The sequence below is a fragment of the Chaetodon auriga genome, chromosome 18 (assembly GCF_051107435.1).
Source record: "Chaetodon auriga isolate fChaAug3 chromosome 18, fChaAug3.hap1, whole genome shotgun sequence".
NCBI classification, from domain to species: Eukaryota; Metazoa; Chordata; class Actinopteri; order Chaetodontiformes; family Chaetodontidae; genus Chaetodon; species Chaetodon auriga.
The window spans coordinates 21,886,628-21,905,023 of NC_135091.1; the positions used below are offsets into that span (position 1 = coordinate 21,886,628).

Consider the following 18,396-nt stretch of genomic DNA (forward strand, 5'->3'; position numbering starts at 1 on the left):
CCCTCTTAGACGGGGTGGAGGATGCCTGCACACACAGAAAGCTTTCAGCCAGTCCTGACAGCAGGGGCAGAGTCTCTCTCTTGCTCCACCATCATAGGGTGGCATTATCCTTGCAGGGGATGGAGGGCAGGCAAGAACCGGTTTTTGATTCCCATCCCTGGACATGATGTTTTTTGAAAATCCTTTTCCTAGTTTTGAAGCCACTCCAGGCCATTTCACCTTCTCCACAGAATGATAGTGTTGTTGCATTTGTTCTTCTTTTATAGTGTATATCCAATCAAGTAGTACTATTATGTAGTTTAATCTCCAGGCATGCATCAAATTCTATATGATCATCAGATGTCTATACCGTTGTTGTCCTGTGAGAACCACTTAAGAAAGTCAACCTTTCTTGAGATCAGAAAAACAGTCCTGCTTTTTACATATAATCCAAGAGGGTTTTTATAGTTTAGATTTCTTAAGAAATAGGACATTCTTCTCAGTCCATAAAGGAACAATTCATCCTTCAGTTTATCATAAACTTTTATTACAATACAGTTATATTACAATTAGTCAATTTTTCGTCAAATGGGAACATAATGAATATCAGGTGTCAAATTCAGTTGAGTCAAAGTCAGTCAGATAAAGTGTTTTCTGACCACCATTTGATTCATATCGCAGTTTGTTACGCTTTGACGCTGAGGAATGAAGTAAATGGCATAAGTTTCGGTTGATGTCTTTTTTCTTAGAAATGCAGTGTGACACTACTGTGATTACTTGTCATTAAAATGCTGTCACTTCTCAGAGTTTGAAGCATGATTGCATTAGGTTATATATACTGTATTAATGCTACAGTATATATAGCCAATGTATTAATCCCTACAGTTCTTTAATCTTCACATTCATTTCTTTTTTTTTTTCTCATCCTGATCAGCACAGCACTAGCAGGTCGTGGTCTACAACCTGCAGCACCAGCTGCAGAATGCAAAATGACAGGACGTGAGAGGCTTTGGGTCTTGCAGCTGTTATGAAAAGTATTTCCAGCTGGGATGAAACAGTGTCTCTTTACTGTGATCATCCACATTTATACTTCTGATCTTATCACCTGTCACTGATGGACTGTCTAAAAAGAAATGTGTGTAGGGACTGAGTTAACCAGGGAACAACCTTGATAGATACAATCTGTGTCTAGTTGAGCTATAGCTACCATTCATTGTAATCAGATGTACTGATATAGTCTCACTAAGTATTGTTAAGTAAATGTATATGTAGGCCAACTGACATCTGGTTATGGTAACTAATGAAGTGTCATCTTAGCTGAATGGATTTAGAATCTAACAATAAACATTAATTAAACCTGGCTACATAAAATACCACTACTTGCTAGATTCACAAAACGTCAACTAATGCTTTAAAATGCCAAAAGTGAGGTCAGTTCATCAAATTACCAGCGAGCGTGCTTGGGAAACACTGAAAATGAATGGGGTTCAGTGCTAACTACTCAATGTTTGGAACTGGAATCTGGAACAGCCCAATCCAACTTGAAGAAGAATTCCAATGTCTCTAAATGCAACAGAAGTCTAAGGGAGTGTTGCAACTCTCTTTTTCAATGTCACTGGGTTAGATTGCATTCAAATTGACTGCAATTTGAAAGTGCTCACACTCTTTTGAATGAGGCCAATTTGCGACACTGCAAGGGTGCTAACAGAGTGTGGACCCACACTGTGGGTTCTAAAAAATGATAAATGGTGCTGATGAGGCAAACAATTTACAAGTCTTTAAATTTTTTTGTTTTAATGCCACTTGTAGTTGTATACAGTACAAATGACTCATCTTCTTTATGCTTTATTTTTTATTTATTTTTTATTTTTTAAATAATAATTTTCTTTATTTTTCACATACAATACCACAACAACAAAAAGAGGACACAAGACATCTCATGGATATCAGTTCCATGAACATATCCACACCACATCACACATATCATACATACACACATACAACACAAAGGGAGTGGTCTGGTTCCAAGAACAGCCGGGCTAAGACTAAGCCCCCGTCCAGTCAAACCAGCCACCGCACAGAGCATGCCGAGAAGGCCCGGACAAGGCCGCTACAGTATGAGAATGAAGAACAGACAAGCAGATCAACAAGTCAACATAAATAAAATAAATAAAACAATTATAATAATGCCCACTCTTGTCATCATCGTCATCATCACCATCCTCCTCACCGTCATAGCAACAACAATAGCGGCACCCATAACCACGATGAGAACAACAAAAATTGGAAAACAGGTAGGCTAATCATATCATCACCTCATTAACAATACTATGTTGTATCCCTATCTGTTTTATTCTCCCTCAGTGATGACATAATTTGACTCAAGAGATCTGTGTGGCCATTGCCCAGATCTTGGAGAATAGACGCTGCTTGCTCCATAGATACTAAATCCAGAAAGTCTCTTTGCCAATTGTCTATGTTGAAACAGTTTGGTTTCCTCACCTTCCAGTTGATAAGAATTGTGCGTTTAGCTGAAAGAAAAGCTAGGTCCAACAAACATAGAAATTTTGGGGGGATTACTCCCTCTACCTGTTTTCCCAGTAAGCACACTGCTGGGTCTACTGTAAAATTAATTTTAAATAATTTGCATAAATAATCTCTCACATTTGACCAGAATTCTTGTATCTTTGGGCAATGCCACAACAGATGCATAAGAGTGCCAGTCATTCCACACCCATTCCAACATTTGTCTGATACTTCACTGCTCATTTTCTTGAGTTTGTGTGGGGTAATGTAAGATCTAAACAAAATCTTGATTTGAATGATTTTATACCTGACACATTTTGAAAGATAATTTGAGTGGCTCAAGATCGCTTCCCATTGACTTGTTGTGAAATGTAAACCCAGATCTTTCTCCCATTGTGCCTTTATGGATACCATATCCTTACATAATGTGCAACAAAACAACCTGTAAATCTTGGATACACTACCACCACCAGAAACTGCATCCTTAAACTTCATATCAAAAAATTCATTATCTGCTAGTGTAGTGTTTACAAAGCTCTGCATGATGGATTTGATTTGCAGGTACTGAAATATATCTGAATTATTAAGACCAAATTTCCTCTTAAGTTCAGTAAAAGATAACATCTCTCCATTACTTCCCAGGATTTGACCCAACTCAGTAATATTCTTATCTTGCCATGAGTCATTGCTGATTGGTTTCCCACCGGCCTTAAATGCCGGGTTGTTCCATATGGGACACGAGGACAAGGATAAACTGTTCAATTTCAGTTGTTTATGTATTTCCTTGGCAATTCTGCATGAAAATATAATCATGGGATTTTTTATACTTTTGTCAGGTTTAGTATGGTACCAGAGTGAGGTCAGTGCAACATTTTTACATTTTGCAGCAACAAATTTCTGTTCCAACCATCTCCAGCCGCCCATAGCCGGCTCCTCTTTCCTGTACGCCCAAGATATAGGGTAAACACCGTTGTACGCTAAGTAATAGAAATATACATCTGGTATTCCTAGACCACCCTTCTTCCTGAGGATGGACATTTTTTTCAGACAAATTCTGGGTTTTTTACCTTTCCATAAGAATAACGAAAATAGTGTGTTTATTTCTTTAAACCATCTCTGGGGGACCTCTGTCGGGATGGCAGAACAAAGGAAAGCCAATCGCGGGAGTACATTCATTTTGAGCACTTCTGCTCTCCCCCAAAGCGATAGTGGTAAGTTTGTCCATCTATTCAGATCATCCCTCACAGTTTTCAATAATTTAGGGCCATTCAACTCAAATATTTTATCAATAGAGGATGTGATATTGACACCCAAATATCGCATACCTCCGGTTTTCCAAACAATAGGGGTTGAACTGATGACCAGGGTGTGTGAGATGATTTAGAGGGATGGCCTCGCTTTTTGACCAATTTATCTTATAACCTGAAAACATGCCAAATTTACTAATAAGTTTAAGCAAATGGGGCACAGAGCTAGCAGGTCTAGACAAAGTCAGTAAAATATCGTCCGCGTAAAGACTGGCTTTAAAATCATAATTAAAAAGTGTAATACCCGTTATATTCTGATCTTTCCTGATGGCACAGGCGAGTGGCTCGAGTGCTAGGGTGAAAATAACTGGAGATGCTGGGCATCCTTGTCTGGTGGATCTGAAAAGCTGAAAGGGGGATGAGATTAAACCATTAGTTTTAACACATGCAACTGGGTTGTTATAAAGGGCCTTAATCCATTGTATGCATACTGGGCCAAAACCAAACTTGGGCAAAATATGAAACAGATACGACCACTCTATCCAGTCAAATGCTTTTTCTGCATCAAGAGAAATTTCAACCGCAGGATGTTGAAAAGATGCAGCCTCTGACATTACATGAAACAGTCTGCGCATATTGTGCGCAGCATAGCGACGGGCAATAAAACCCACTTGGTCTAAGTGAATTAATGTTGAAATGACTTTCTCCAGCCGCATTGCAAGGACTTTAGCGAAGATCTTGTAATCATTATTTAACAAGCTTAGAGGACGGAAATTGCCCATTTTTGAGTGGTCTTTGCCCGGCTTTGGCAACAGAGAGATAACAGCCACATTCATACTTTTAGGCATAGATTGGGTTGCAATCATATCCCTGTACAACAAAGTCAAAAAAGGAGATAAAGCTTCCTGAAAACACTGATAAAAATCAACACTGAAGCCATCTTGGCCTGGAGCTTTACCAGCAGTGAGGGCTTTGATCGCTGCCTTAACCTCCAGACCCTGGACCTCTTTCTCTAAATTAATCTTATCATCCTCTTTCAGCTGAGGGAGAGGTGCCCCTCTGAGAAAGTCATCAATCATGTCAGGATTATATTCACATTCCGACTCATACAACTTTGAGTAGTATTGTTGGAATGCCATATTTATCTTTTTCTGCTCACATATTAAAGATCCATCTTGATCATATACAGCAGTTATGGATGAGTTACTCTCGATTTGCTTTAATCTAAGTGCAAGCATTCTGCCAGCTTTATCAGCGGATTCAAAATACTTTCTCCTTAGTTTATATAATGCAGTGGAAGTTTCTTCATGTATGATTGATTGTAACTCTGTTCTAGTCGATAGTACCTTCATTTTCAATTTCTGATCATTAGGATCTCTCATATGTTGTATTTCCAAGCTCTTTAGTTCTGACATTAGTTTATCTTTTCTTTGACTTCTGTTTCACTGCTTTGCAGTGGCATAACTAATACACCAACATCTACATGTGGCTTTGAATGCCTCCCAGACCATCTGAATGGGTGCTACAGAGTTTACATTTGTATCAAAAAATTCAGAGATTCTTTCGTTAATCATAGCAACAAATTCTTTGTCCCATAGAAGCATATTATTGAATTTCCACTGTTTTGTTTTGTGCACATTAAAACAAGGAGAGAAAATGACAGAAATAGGAGCATGATCTGAAATTAAGATGTTGTGAATCTCTGCATTAATCACATTTTCTGTTATTGAGTTTGACAGGAGCAGGTAGTCTATCCTAGAATAGGAATTATGTACCTTAGAATAAAAAGTGTATTCGCGAGAAAGTGGGTTTACACATCGCCAAACATCAGTTACCCCCAGCAACTTCTGGAGTTCCTCTAGGGCAGCAGAGAGAGCTGCATCTGCTTGGAGGGGCCGGCTAGACCGATCTAATAATGAGTTGTTTACCAAGTTCATATCCCCACCGAGTAGAATAGGATCCCCCATGTATTTGGATGCAAGAACAGTTATACTTGATAGAAACTCAGCTTGTCCCGTATTAGGAGCGTAAATATTTATAAAAGTTATTTTTTTGTTTTGCAAAAGACCAGATACAATGATATATCTGCCACTGCTGTCTGCAATAACATCAATATGATGAAAAGATATTTTCTTTGATATCAAAATGCTTGTGCCTCTTGATGCTCCACTTCCTGGTGCAAAAAACACCTGCGCAACCTTTATGCTTCTTTATGCTTTATTGAAGAATAGCACCATTTCTTTCTTTTCTTTTTTTTTTTTTTTTTGGTTAAAAGCTTATTTTAAGTTTACATGGTTTTTAAACACAAAATATATTACAAAAGACTGGCTTTAAAAAGGGAAAAGTGAATAACAAAATATCAGTACACATCAAATTTCCCTGGAACCAGTTTTAGAAAGATATACTTCTACGTCTCCTTGTTATTTCTGTTCCTAGCCTGTTAAACAGAGGATGAACATGACTCTTTTCATTGGACATTGTGATCAGCACTGAATCAGTAGGGCTGACGTTGTTGAGTGTCCCTGAGCTCCTTAATATAGTTGATACACTTGATACGGAAAACCTGTCACTCCTTTGTATGGGTGTGTTCATTCCATGGATATCTACATCTATCTCTGTCACTGAATCAATATTTGGATTGGAGATGAGTCGCCATCTCCTCAGAATCCTCTCCAGTGTATCAGTCTTTGACCCCCAAAATGCTTCGTAGCACTTGGGTAAAAAATGGCAGAAAATTATACCATAGCTGGATACTAGAATGGCTGAAGCCTGCACAGGAGTGCCTTTTTCATGGTTGGTGATATAGACTGGGATAAAACACACCCATACAAACAAGTACATCAACATGCTAAAAATGATGTAGCCTGTTTCACTGAACTCCTGAGGAACCTTCCTGCCTTTGAAGGCCAAGAGGAAGCCAACCAGTGCTAGCAGAGCTATGTAGCTCAGCATAATGCCAAAACCTATGTATGTGGCACCTTCACTACACTGGACTATTTTCTTCATGCTTTGTGGGGATGGAGGGGTGTCATCAATATCAGGAGAATCAAAGATCAGCCAGAGAAGACAGATGATCCCCTGGAGAGTAGTTATGAAAACAACAATTACAGGGGGCTTGTAAAGTTTGTGAAGTCGCCTGTTTGTCATCCGACCAAAGGGAAGGAAAGCCAGGAAGGTACGAAAAGCCTTGACTAGGATGCAGGAAACACACAGGGTGAAGCCCATTGCATACATTAGCTGGCGGGCCCGGCAGAGGTGGACACTGGGCCTGCCCATGAAGCATATCACACTTGCAAAGCTCACTGCCAGTCCAGCCATCATCACACAGGACAGTTTCACCTCAGCTCTTTTCATTGGCAGGGAATCTCTGTACACCAAGAAGATGATGAAGGTAACCAACAAGAGCAAGATGCCAAAGGCTGCAGCTGCCATCATGGCAATGGGATGAGGATCACTCCATTGCAGATAGGACTCCCATCTTGGCTTGCACTGATTCCAACCCTTGAGAGACCAAGTTCCAATGGGACACCTTTTGCAGTCACGAAGATCTATTAGAAAAGATGGTGAGGTTTATAGTAGGCAAAACAAGGCCATTCTTTTAAATCTGCTGGACACAGAGATAGAAATAACATAATACATATTATACTTTACTTTGTATATACTTTGAAAGAGACTTCATGTGAACAGCGTCATTCAGATGTATGCCTACCCTATCTGTAAGGACTCTGGTGTTTAAAGTTGGTTTGAATCTCAAAGCTAAAATTGAATTCAAAATCAACATGTCAATCAGGCATACCCCAGGCATCTGAATAGGTACCCTCCAAACACAGGGTGCAGTTGTAACAGCAGGATACGTTCAGGATCTTCTTTACTGAGCCAGGGGGGCAGCGCTCTGAGCATCTAGACTGAGGGGTCTGAGAGACAAAGCAAGAGGACAACCTGTAGCTGATCAGTCTGTGGACAGATGGCCTGTAGATGTTTAAACTAGCCTTTGTTTTACTAAGCTTGGTCTTTCTAAAAAATACATACTGAAACATACTGTTTTTGGTCATATTCAAATGTAGATGTAAAAGCATCTACTACTGTAAAATACAGTGCTGTTAGCATTCAATAACTACATCTTCCCTGTGTCTTAACCACAGGTATTCTCTTAAAACCTCATGTGAGCAGTAGTTGCTTAATTTAACAGCAAAGAATTGTTGTTTTATCAAATGACTCTGTGGTGCAGTATAAGATATCTTAACTACTATGACTAGTAGTCTGTGTTATTAATCACATGAATGGGGAGAGCAGCAAACTTTGGGACAGTCTCTTCTTGAAGGCATTCATGATGTTGCACTTGTTTATTCTCGTGAAAAATGACAGAAGTTGTTATTTGAAAAAGAATAAAAACTGATCTTAAGAGAGAAATAAGAACTGGCCTTCATAAAGTGGGTATGATTGGAGAATTGTCTGGTTCAGAATTGTGTCTATGATCATTCCACCATCAATAGAGTGCATCGTATGACACGACAAGCACTTAGTTTAAAGCATGAGGATTTTAAAGCCTTTAGTGACCATGTGATCTTTTCTCTTCAGATAATGTTAACGTAAGGACATAGATGGTAACTGTGAGTCGATACTGAGTATGTTGTTGTCTTACCGTGGTATTGGTTGTTGAAAGCCAGGTGAATTTTTCCACATCTAGTTCTATTTGTTCATCAAGGACATTGTAGTTCCCAATCTTTTTAAATCTTCTGTGGTGTGTATCCCTTTCCCACATGATCAGATCGTAACCACTCACGAAATCACCATTTTTGTCAAAGAAGAAATTCTGGTTGTCAAACTTGAACTTAACCCTCTTTAGTTCTTTAAGAAGCTGAAAAGCAAGGGACAGAATGTAAATTACAACTGTCCTTTTACAGAGATTGGTCACTGTAACACATAATTGCCCAAAAGATTATTCAGAAGAATTCTAAGAGAAGTCAAAAATATAAGCAAGCTGCACTTTACAAATTTGTATCTTGTCTCATCAGATGAAATCAAGTCTCACCTTCCATGGCGGGAAGTTAATTTCTCCCATGCATAAGGAACTGTTGCACTGCAGTAGTGTTTTGAGAGCATTTGCTATGGCCCTCACTGCCAATTTGGTAGGCAGGGCTTCACTTGTATCCAGAGCCTTTACAAGATAGTCATCATTTTGTTCTTGGGGGTCCTTGAAATTGCATGCATTGCCAGATTTAATTTTCAGGAGGTCAGGTGTGGGACAATAGGATGGAGGCTTGTTTGAGAAACATTCTGATGTGCAGTTGAATCTCAGATTCTTGTATTCTTCGATGAAGTGGTTATATCCTCTTGGGGTTACTGTAAGATTCTTAAGATAATTATCAAATAATTCACTCTTGCCTGCAACAAAGGTAAAGCCCAAGATGTCCCCAACCTTGTTGATGCCATCCATTTGGGCAAGGGACTGGCTTCTGGACCAGGCATCACTAGCAATCCAGATCCTTGATGTGTTGGTCCTAATCATTTCCTTAAAGAGGACCTTCACCAGGTCTGCCTTGAGGATTAGCAGTACCACCTGGGCACTGGAAGAACGGATCTGCTGAGTGACCTCCTCAACACGTTGCATGCTGAGTGAATGATCAAGGTAATGAGGCAACATCTCTTGGTAGGCCAAGCACACATTATTTGCCTCAGCATCCTTGAGAAAGCTCTGGAAGGCTGATCTGCCATATTCATCATCTCCATAAACAACCCCGACCCAGTTCCAGTCATAATGATGCATAATTTTCGCCACGGCTTTGGTCTGATGGTTATCACTTGGAATAGTGCGCATAAAAGCAGGGTAGCGCAGCTTATCACTCAGTTCTGGTGAAGATGATGTGCTGCTCAGCTGATAATGAGATAAAATTATACAAGAAGAATTTTAAATAGACACAAGAACCTTGTATGTATTGGGAACATGGTTTAAATTTGAGAATTACAGACTGTAAGACTGTATGTACATTCCTGAAATGTTATGTTATAGCATCCAAAAGTTTTCACCCAGCAAAACACATTTTGAATTTCAACAATCAAAATTAAGGAGTACTTCAAATCTTAGTAAAAAAAAAAAAAAAAAAAAAAAAAATAATAATAATTAAGTACTTGGAAGTAAAATGTATTTGCTGATCAGATAACATTTGTGACTTACTAGAGGGACCATGTACACATTCAGCAGTCTGGCCACAGCAATGGACACCTCAGAGTACAATGCTCCTAAAATAATCTTGACGCTGGGCCTGAAGTCAATGTAGTCGCACTTCACATTTAGAGACCTGTTGACTGCGAGCATGTGCCCCACATTCTGCAGTGCTTTGCTTGCATATGAGCATGTGTCACACATCAAATATCCAAGACGGACTCCTGGAAGGAAGCCAGCTGCATTTATCTCCTCAATTTCATGAATTGCAGCCAAGGATATCATAAATGACGATAGATCAAAACTGAAAGTTGACAGTTTGAAAACACATGACATTATATGTATTTGCGCGACTGGCAGAAAACACAAAATACACAGTTTTACACATGTAAAACTTTAAAGACAGTTTACTGATTGTGGAATGACTTGTTTTCATTGATTGATTTCATTGTTAAAATAAACAGTAGTAAAACTGAGAATATTTTGAAGTGCACTCACAGACACAAAAAAATAACAGAATAAATGAAAAAGATATCATGCAAAGACATCATAGATGACTGAAAAGATGTAGCTTGAAGACAGAGCTTATTACATTCATCCCTCTCACAATACAAAAATTAGAAAACAAATGAGAAATATTTTGAATATTCTCCCTCTTTATTTATCTTCATGTAACATACTGAGATGTATGCCACTCATATTTATTTTTGTTTATTATTTCTATTTAATTATGTCTAATGCATTAGCCACTAGTGACATTGTGAACGTTCGATACCCAGTGTTAATGAATAAGACTGTTTGAATAGGTTGTTTGCAGATGACATCATGTCACTTTTTTGTTGTGGCACGAGCTGCAGATGGAGGGCCAGAAGTGATTTTCTGCATAGGAAACACTATAGCACACACTCAAAATGCCTATGTTTTGTGTTGTCTATGGTTGCTCAGATCGATCAAACCAAGAAACCAGGAGAAGCTTTTATTGAGTCCCAAATGAACGTCCTCCGATCATCCTCTTCACCACCTCGTGGACAGACAGCGGAGCTGCTTCTTCAATAGACTGCTCCAGCTCTGCTGTCACAAGGACCGCTTCAGGAAATCATTCCTGCCACGAGCCATCACACTTTACAATCGAAACTTAAACAGTTAATCCACCATCCTCACAAACCCTTTACATATTACTTACATATTATCTGCACGACTGCAATATTGCACATTCCGTCTACTTGCACAAATTTTTTGCTGTTTTTTGCTATAAATACTGTTTATATACTTAGTTATATTGTATTTTTTATTATATTATTAGAATATTATATAATATGTATTATACATTCAAAAAAACATATTATACAACTATATTTAGTTTTATTTAGTTATATTTTAAATTTTAAATCTATGGTGATAGATTTAAGGTAATGGCTACAAGCAACACAACTAACACTTGTTAAATCAGCCTTAACGGTTTCACTGAAAACAGGTGAAAGTAAATAACATACCCTGTCTTGTTTCAAGACGATCCATGTGTTTAGTGGCACTTCAGCTGTCCTTTGCACGTGGTTAACCCCAACCGTAAACAGTAAACGTCAGCTTTCAGTACCGCTGCGCTGAGAGTTTGCTGCTCCGTTAATCCACAGGAAAATAAAAGATACGCACCCTTGAAAAATCAATACGATCACGGAGCACTTTGGCAGCAATGTCTAAATCTTAATCTAATCTAATCTAATGTTGTGGATCGGACTGCTAAATTGACTCCATACTTTTGTCTGCTTTTTTAGAGTAGAATGACGTCTGAATGACCAGGTAGTTGGCTATATCTACTGACTCAGTAGCAGGCAAAAAACTTTCAGTTCATCTGAAAAATCATTCCTCTTTATAAAATAAGGGTCATATCCAACATATGAACTGATTTTCTGTATGTACCTTTCTCTCATAATTTTATATACACTAGCCTAGTAAGAATCTTCCTTCATCTCATCCATTGCAGTTTACACTTCTGGCCCTCCATCTGAATTTACCGTCGCTAAAGAAAACAGTAGTTTCAATAAACTGCTAACATCATTTTCTCCAAGGAAGATATTTGTTATTATTACAAGAACAAAAAACACTACAACCCACATACTTAAAATGAAAGATACACTTCCTGACACATATATGACTACCATCTAATTGAATAACGATCTCTGTTCCTGTACTCACTCTGAGCAGTGGAAGCTTTCAGGTCTAATCCGGTCATTAAGATCCTTCACTTTACGATGACATGGAAACAATATACCTATCACAACATCCCCAGGACCTTGGGCCCCACAAATGGACTGAGCAGAGTTGCATGCATCCACAGGAGCCGGGATGCTAGTCAGCATTATCAGAGCCGAGAGGAGGCTGCACAGCAGGCACTTCTGCATCTTGAATGTTGCAGGTCAAAAAGCACTTCAGGGATGTGCAGGAACACTTTTAATCTCTTACAAGGAATTTGGGAGGTGCTAGACACATGCACAATGCATGCAAGAAACCTGTTTTAAAGCGGGACTGAAAAGAGTATTTAATTCATCAGATGTCATCCTCCAGGCATTTCCCACACTGACAGGTGCTAACACAAGGTAGTAAAGTATCAAAGAATATCTTGAATTAACACAATTTTTGCATAGAATAATGAAGAATACTGCATACTGTCCAGGAACCTTTAGCAGTCCTTGAGAGTAGGTGTCTCAGTGAATAAATTAATAAATCAGCCAAGAAATACTGGCTATCTATTTGCCCCTTATTAGCATCAAAACAATAGAATGCTTCTAACTAACATGCTATGTTTTTTGAACCGGTATACTCTTTGTTTGCTGTGACAGCTCATCCTTAACTGTGATATTGTTTGTGTTCACTGCTTGGCTGTCCTCACTTCTCTTTCCAGGAAGTCTGAGTGTGGAGCTGAGCATGATGCACATGGTGTTGACTGACTTGCTGTCAGACCAGAATTGGTCATGCAAAAATCAGACACGCAAGAAAACCTGTGAGCAGGGCTGTCACAAAGGGGGTTTTTGGGCCAAAGTGCAGAACCACCACAACACGGGTAAATTTTTATCAACCTTTTAATCTTATACTGGCAGAACCAGATTAGCAACAAAAAGTACAGTCTCTGGTATTGTGCAGGAAATAGAACATCCAACAGTCACAGGCAGGCAAGGACTTAGGACGTGCAGAATAAAAAGTCTTAGAGTCTCTGTAAGCGTTTTGTGTGGCATACACCAAACACTCAGGCAAACAACATCCAGGAAATGACAAGCAAGACTTGATGTCAAGGACGAAAGGCTAGGGTAGTTACCGGGCAACAGGAGAACAGGTGTGGTTGGAAACAGGCCGGATTGGCAACAGGAGACCAGTCCATGAAATATCGCGAGAGTCTTGCATGAGAACAATTACAATCTGGCCACAGTGAGTGTGGCAGAGATGCTTACACATTGCACTGATAGGAATGAGTCCCAGGTATGTGATCAAGTGAGCCAGCAGGTGGGTGTGACTGAGAGTGGAAAAGTAGGGCACCGGTGAGCAGATGAGGAAACAATGGCATCAGGTAAGAACTGAATATATTGTGACACAGGGCAGGATAAAGACAGCATTCCACAGACTGTGGAATTATATACCTTGCTCATAGGATATTAGGAACAGGTTATGATATGTAGGAATCCCCAAAAGTATCAATCACAACACAAGAAGTCAGGATAAATATCTTTATTCTTAGTGTAATGTTCATCTTGGTGTAGTCTCTAGAAATCAGAAATCAGAATCATACCTGCATCTATACCTGCGTATCCCTTTCGGGGTTGCGGGGGGCTGGAGCCTATCCCAGCTAGCAATGGGCGAGAGGCGGGGTACACCCTGAACCGGTCGCCAGCCAATTGCAGGGCAACATAGACAGACAAACGACCACTCACACTCACACTCACACCTATGAACAATTTAGAGTCACCAATTAACCTAATGAGCATGTTTTTGGTCTGTGGGAGGAAGCCGGAGTGCCCGGAGAGAACCCACGCATGCACGGGAAGAACATGCAAACTTCACACAGAAAGGCCCTGCCCGACCCGGGGATCGAACCAGCGAACTCCTTACTGTGAGGCATGCGCACTACCTGCTGCGCCACCATGCCGCGAAATCAGAATCTGAAATCAGAAAAAGCTTTATTGCCAAGTATGATTTTACACATACGAGAAATTTCTTGTGGTGCAGTTGGTGTATGACACATCTATTAAAAATAAGAGCACAAAATATAACAATATAAATATATATACACAAGTCTGTTTTTTGTTTGTTTGTTTTTTCCGGAAACACAGTCTGTTTTTTCAGAAAGAAGTCCAGTCTGAGCGTTAATGTAACGCATAGAGTTGTATTTATGTCAATGTGGCAAGATGAGGCAGAGGTGGAGTGTGAAGAGTGTCGGGGGGGTTCCGGGCCTTGTTGATAAGGCTGACAGCAGACGGGAAAAAACTGTTCTGCGGCGTGAGGTTTTGGTCCTGATGGACCGCAGCCTCCTGCCAGAGGGGAGTGGCTCAAAGAGTTTGTGTTTGTGGGTGAGAGGGATCGGCCACAATCATTTCTGCACGCCTCAGGGTCCTGGAGTCTTACAGGTCCTGAAGAGATGGGAGATTGCAGCCAATCACCTTCTCTGCAGACCGAATGACACGCTGCAGTCTGCCCTTGTCCTTGGCGGTGGCAGCAGCGTACCAGATGGTGATGGAGGAGGTGAGGATGGACTCAATGATGGCTGTGTAGAAGTGCACCATCACTGTCTTTGGCAGGCTGAATTTTTTCAGCTGCCATAGGAAGTACATCCTCTGCTGTGCTTTCTTGATGAGGGAGCTGATCTGTTCGACTCCCACATGAGGTCCTGGGAGGTGATAGTTCCCAGGAAGCGGAAAGACTCCACAGTGTCAATAGGGGAGTCACAGAGGGTGATGGGGACAGGTGAGGCTGAGTTCTTCCTGTAGTCCACAACCATCTCCACTGTTTTTAGAGTGTTGAGCTCCAGGTTGTTCTGGTTGCACCAGGTCACCAGATGGTCAACCTCCCACCTGTAGGCGGACTCGTCGCCATCAGAGATGAGTCCGATGAGGGTGGTGTCGTCTGCAAACTTCAGGGGCTTGACAGACTGGTGACTGGAGGTGCAGCTGTGTACAGGGAGAAGAGCAGAGGAGAAAGAACGCAGCCCTGGGAGGATCTGGTGCTGATGGTCTTAGCATCGGAGACGTGTTTCCCCAGCTTCACGCACTGTTTCCTGTCAGACAGGGAGTCTGTAATCCACCTGCAAGTGGAGTCAGGCACGCTCAGCTGGGAGAGCTTCTCCTGAAGCAGAGTTGGGATGATGGTGTTGAAGGCAGAGCTGAAATCCACAAACAGGATCCTAGCATAGGTTCCTGCAGAGTCCAGGTGCTGGAGGATGAAGTGGAGGGCCAAGTTGAATGCATCGTCCACAGACCTGTTGGCTCTGTAGGCAAACTGCAGGGAGTCCAGGAGAGGGTCAGTAATGTCTTTGAGTGTGGAAGAGGGGTGACAATGTCAGTGGGAGGGTGGTGGGGGGCCATGAGTGGTGTGAGCCCAAGGACCAAGCAGACAGGCATGAGGAGTCCAGGTGGATTTTAACAAAAAGAGATTTATTTGGACAAAAAAAAAGGTAATCAATACATAAAAGTTCTGGGCCCATAAAAGAGGTCAACTAAACACAACTCACACTATTTAACAGACTGAACTGATTTTGCCAAACCAAGACAAACAAAACAAACTTAACAAAGCCAAAACCTACCCAACCAACTGCACACAAAGGGGAACATATATAATGGCTGATCAGACCATTTGGAAGACAAAGGGGATAACAAAACAAACATTACTGCTGGTAGACAGAGTTCAGTAGGGTAACAGCTCTGGGGAAGAAGCTGTTCCTGTGCCTGCTGGTGCGGGAACGGAGGCTCCTGAACCTCCTACCTGATGGTAGGGGGGCAAACAATCCATGGTTGGGGTAGGAGCTGTCACTGCTGATGCTGCATGCCCTTCTTAGACACCGCTTGTGCTGGAGGTCCTCGATAGCAGTTAGCTGGGCACAGATGATGTACTGGGTGGTTTTCACCACATGTTGCAGGGCCTTCCGCTCGGAGACTGTGCAGCTGCCATACCATACTGAGGTGCAGTTGGTCAGGATGCTCTCAGTGGTGCAGTGATAGAAGTTGACCAGGATCTGACGAGCCAGGTTAACTTCCCTAAGTAGAGTAGAGGCGCTGTTGAGCTTTCTTTATCAAGGTGGAGGAGTTGAGGGTCCAGGAGAGATCCTCAGAGATGTGGACGCCCAGGAACTTGAAGCTGGAGACACGTTCAACCTCAGCCCCATTGATGTGAATGGGGGTCTGACTGCAGCCTTTGGTTTTCCTGTAGTCCACAATGAGCTCCTTGGTTTTCCTGGTGTTGAGGGTCAGGTTGTTGTCGGCGCACCACATCACCAGCTGCTGATCCTCATCCCTGTAGGCTGACCCGTCGCTGTTGTTGATCAGGCCTATCACTGTGGTGTCGTCTGTGAACTTGATGATGGAGTTGGAGCAACGCACAGGCACGCAGTCATGGGTGAAGAGGGAGTAGAGGAGAGGGCTCTGCACACAGCCCTGTGGAATGCTGGTGCTCAGTGTCAGGGTGGCGGAGGTGTGGTTGTCTAACCTAACAGACTGGGGTCTGTTGGTCAGGAAGTCTAGGGTCCAGTTGCAGAGGGAGGTGCTGATGCTGAGGTCACTAAGTTTGTTGACCAGCTTGGAGGGGGTGGCTGTGTTGAATGCTGAGCTGAAGTCGATTAACAGCATCACATCACAACAGCAACACCAGCGTAGGTGTTGTTGTTGTCCAGGTGTGTCAGGGTGGAGTGCAGTGCCGTGGAGATAGCATCCTCCGTTGACCTATTTGGTTGGTAGGCAAACGGATGGGGGTCCAGTGTGTGTGTGTGTGTGTGTGTGTGTGTGTGTGTGTGGGGAACTCATTTAGGCCCACTGCAGCTGACTGCTTTGGTACTGGTGGTACGATGGTGGTGGTCCTGAGGCGAGTGGGGACTGCTGCATCAGCCAGTGACAGTTTGAAGATGTCAGTGAAGACGCCAGCCAGCTGTCCTGCACAGGCTTTGAACACGCAGCCGGGTATGCCATCAGGGCCAGCAGCCTTACAGACATTCATCCTGCTGAACGTGCAGAATGCACGTTGTAGGTGGAGAGGGTGAGGGGCTGTTCATCTAGGTGGGGAGCAGTTTTGATGGCTGGTTGTTTGTTGTCCCTGTCAAAGTGAGTATAGAAGTTGTTGAGCTCGTCAGGGAGGGAGGCATTGCTGGTTGGTGGGGCTGTCGTTTTTGGCTGTCTGTGATGGCCTGCCACATGCGGCCGTGGTTGGCATTGCTGTGGAATTGCTCCTCAATCCGTAGCTTGTGAGTGTGTTTAGCTTCCCTGATGATCCAAATGTGCTTAATGGAACCAGTTGGGGTACCAAGATAGGTCACCTAGTGTGTGTGCATCAATTCCATGGCCCATTGTCTTATCAGTGGCCCTTTGTTGGATGTCATTCTCTCTCTTTCCCCACTTCCACTCTGTCACTTTCCTCTCTCTTCAGGCAAAAGGAAAAAAAAAACAAAGGAAAGGCCACTAGTATGGTGTTTAAGAAGAATTCAATTCAATTCAGTTTTGATTATATAGCACCAAATCACAACATACTCTTAATCTACAGAGACTGAACAATTCCCCCATCAGCACTTGCTGAGTGCTGTCATCTGGCAATTCAGGGAAACAACCAATTTGATAGTCATGTATAGACTTTGCCTTTCATCTTGATTTATACAATCCTGACATGACTGTCTGAGCTAGTGAACACAGCGAAGACATGGCATCATCCAGAAAGTACGATGGACTCATTCTGGACCAGTTTACAATTACAATTACAATTAATCATTTGGCAGACGCTTTAATCTGAAGTGATGTGAATATATGAATGAATTCACACACCGATGGCACAGCTTTGGGGGCATTTTTGGGGGTTCAGTATGCCAGTTCAGTATGCCAAGGATACTTCGGCATGTGGACTGCCAAGGCCAGGGATTGAACCACCAACCTCTTGAGCTAAGCTGCCCATTGCAACATTGGTGGTAACATTGGTTGCAACATCTGTTCATCAAAGTCCTCAATCTTCAGTTTTGTAATCTGGTGGGTGTGAGCAACAGGATGCACTGCTGAAGGGTCCAGCTCCATTGCCCTGCGTAGATATCCTCTGACCCTGATAAGTTCTGTGGCCCCATTAAATTCAGAAGCTAAGGTGACTAGAAGATTACACGAAGGCACAGCTCTTCCTTTCTTTAGAAGCAGGTATTCCTCAGGAAATCTCTCCATTTGTGCTATATAAGGTCCCTGCGTTCTGGTATTGGCCCACTGTTGGTGATCCATCTTGGCCTTGTACTTTGGCGTCAACTAACACCTTCCATGAATT

The 18,396-nt window shown here is 41.9% G+C and overlaps 1 protein-coding gene across 1 annotated transcript; it reads right to left on the minus strand.

Annotated features, from left to right (window-relative positions):
* Positions 1 to 6,138: 6,138 nt before the first annotated feature.
* On the minus strand, positions 6,139 to 12,314 carry olfcb1 (olfactory receptor C family, b1). Its single transcript, XM_076756650.1, has 6 exons — positions 12,109 to 12,314; positions 9,928 to 10,219; positions 8,785 to 9,627; positions 8,395 to 8,610; positions 7,549 to 7,666; positions 6,139 to 7,300 (listed from the first exon to the last, which is right to left on the minus strand). The coding sequence occupies exons 1-6, from the start codon at positions 12,312 to 12,314 to the stop codon at positions 6,144 to 6,146; spliced, it is 2,832 nt and encodes a 943-aa protein (XP_076612765.1). The 3' UTR covers positions 6,139 to 6,143.
* Positions 12,315 to 18,396: the final 6,082 nt, after the last annotated feature.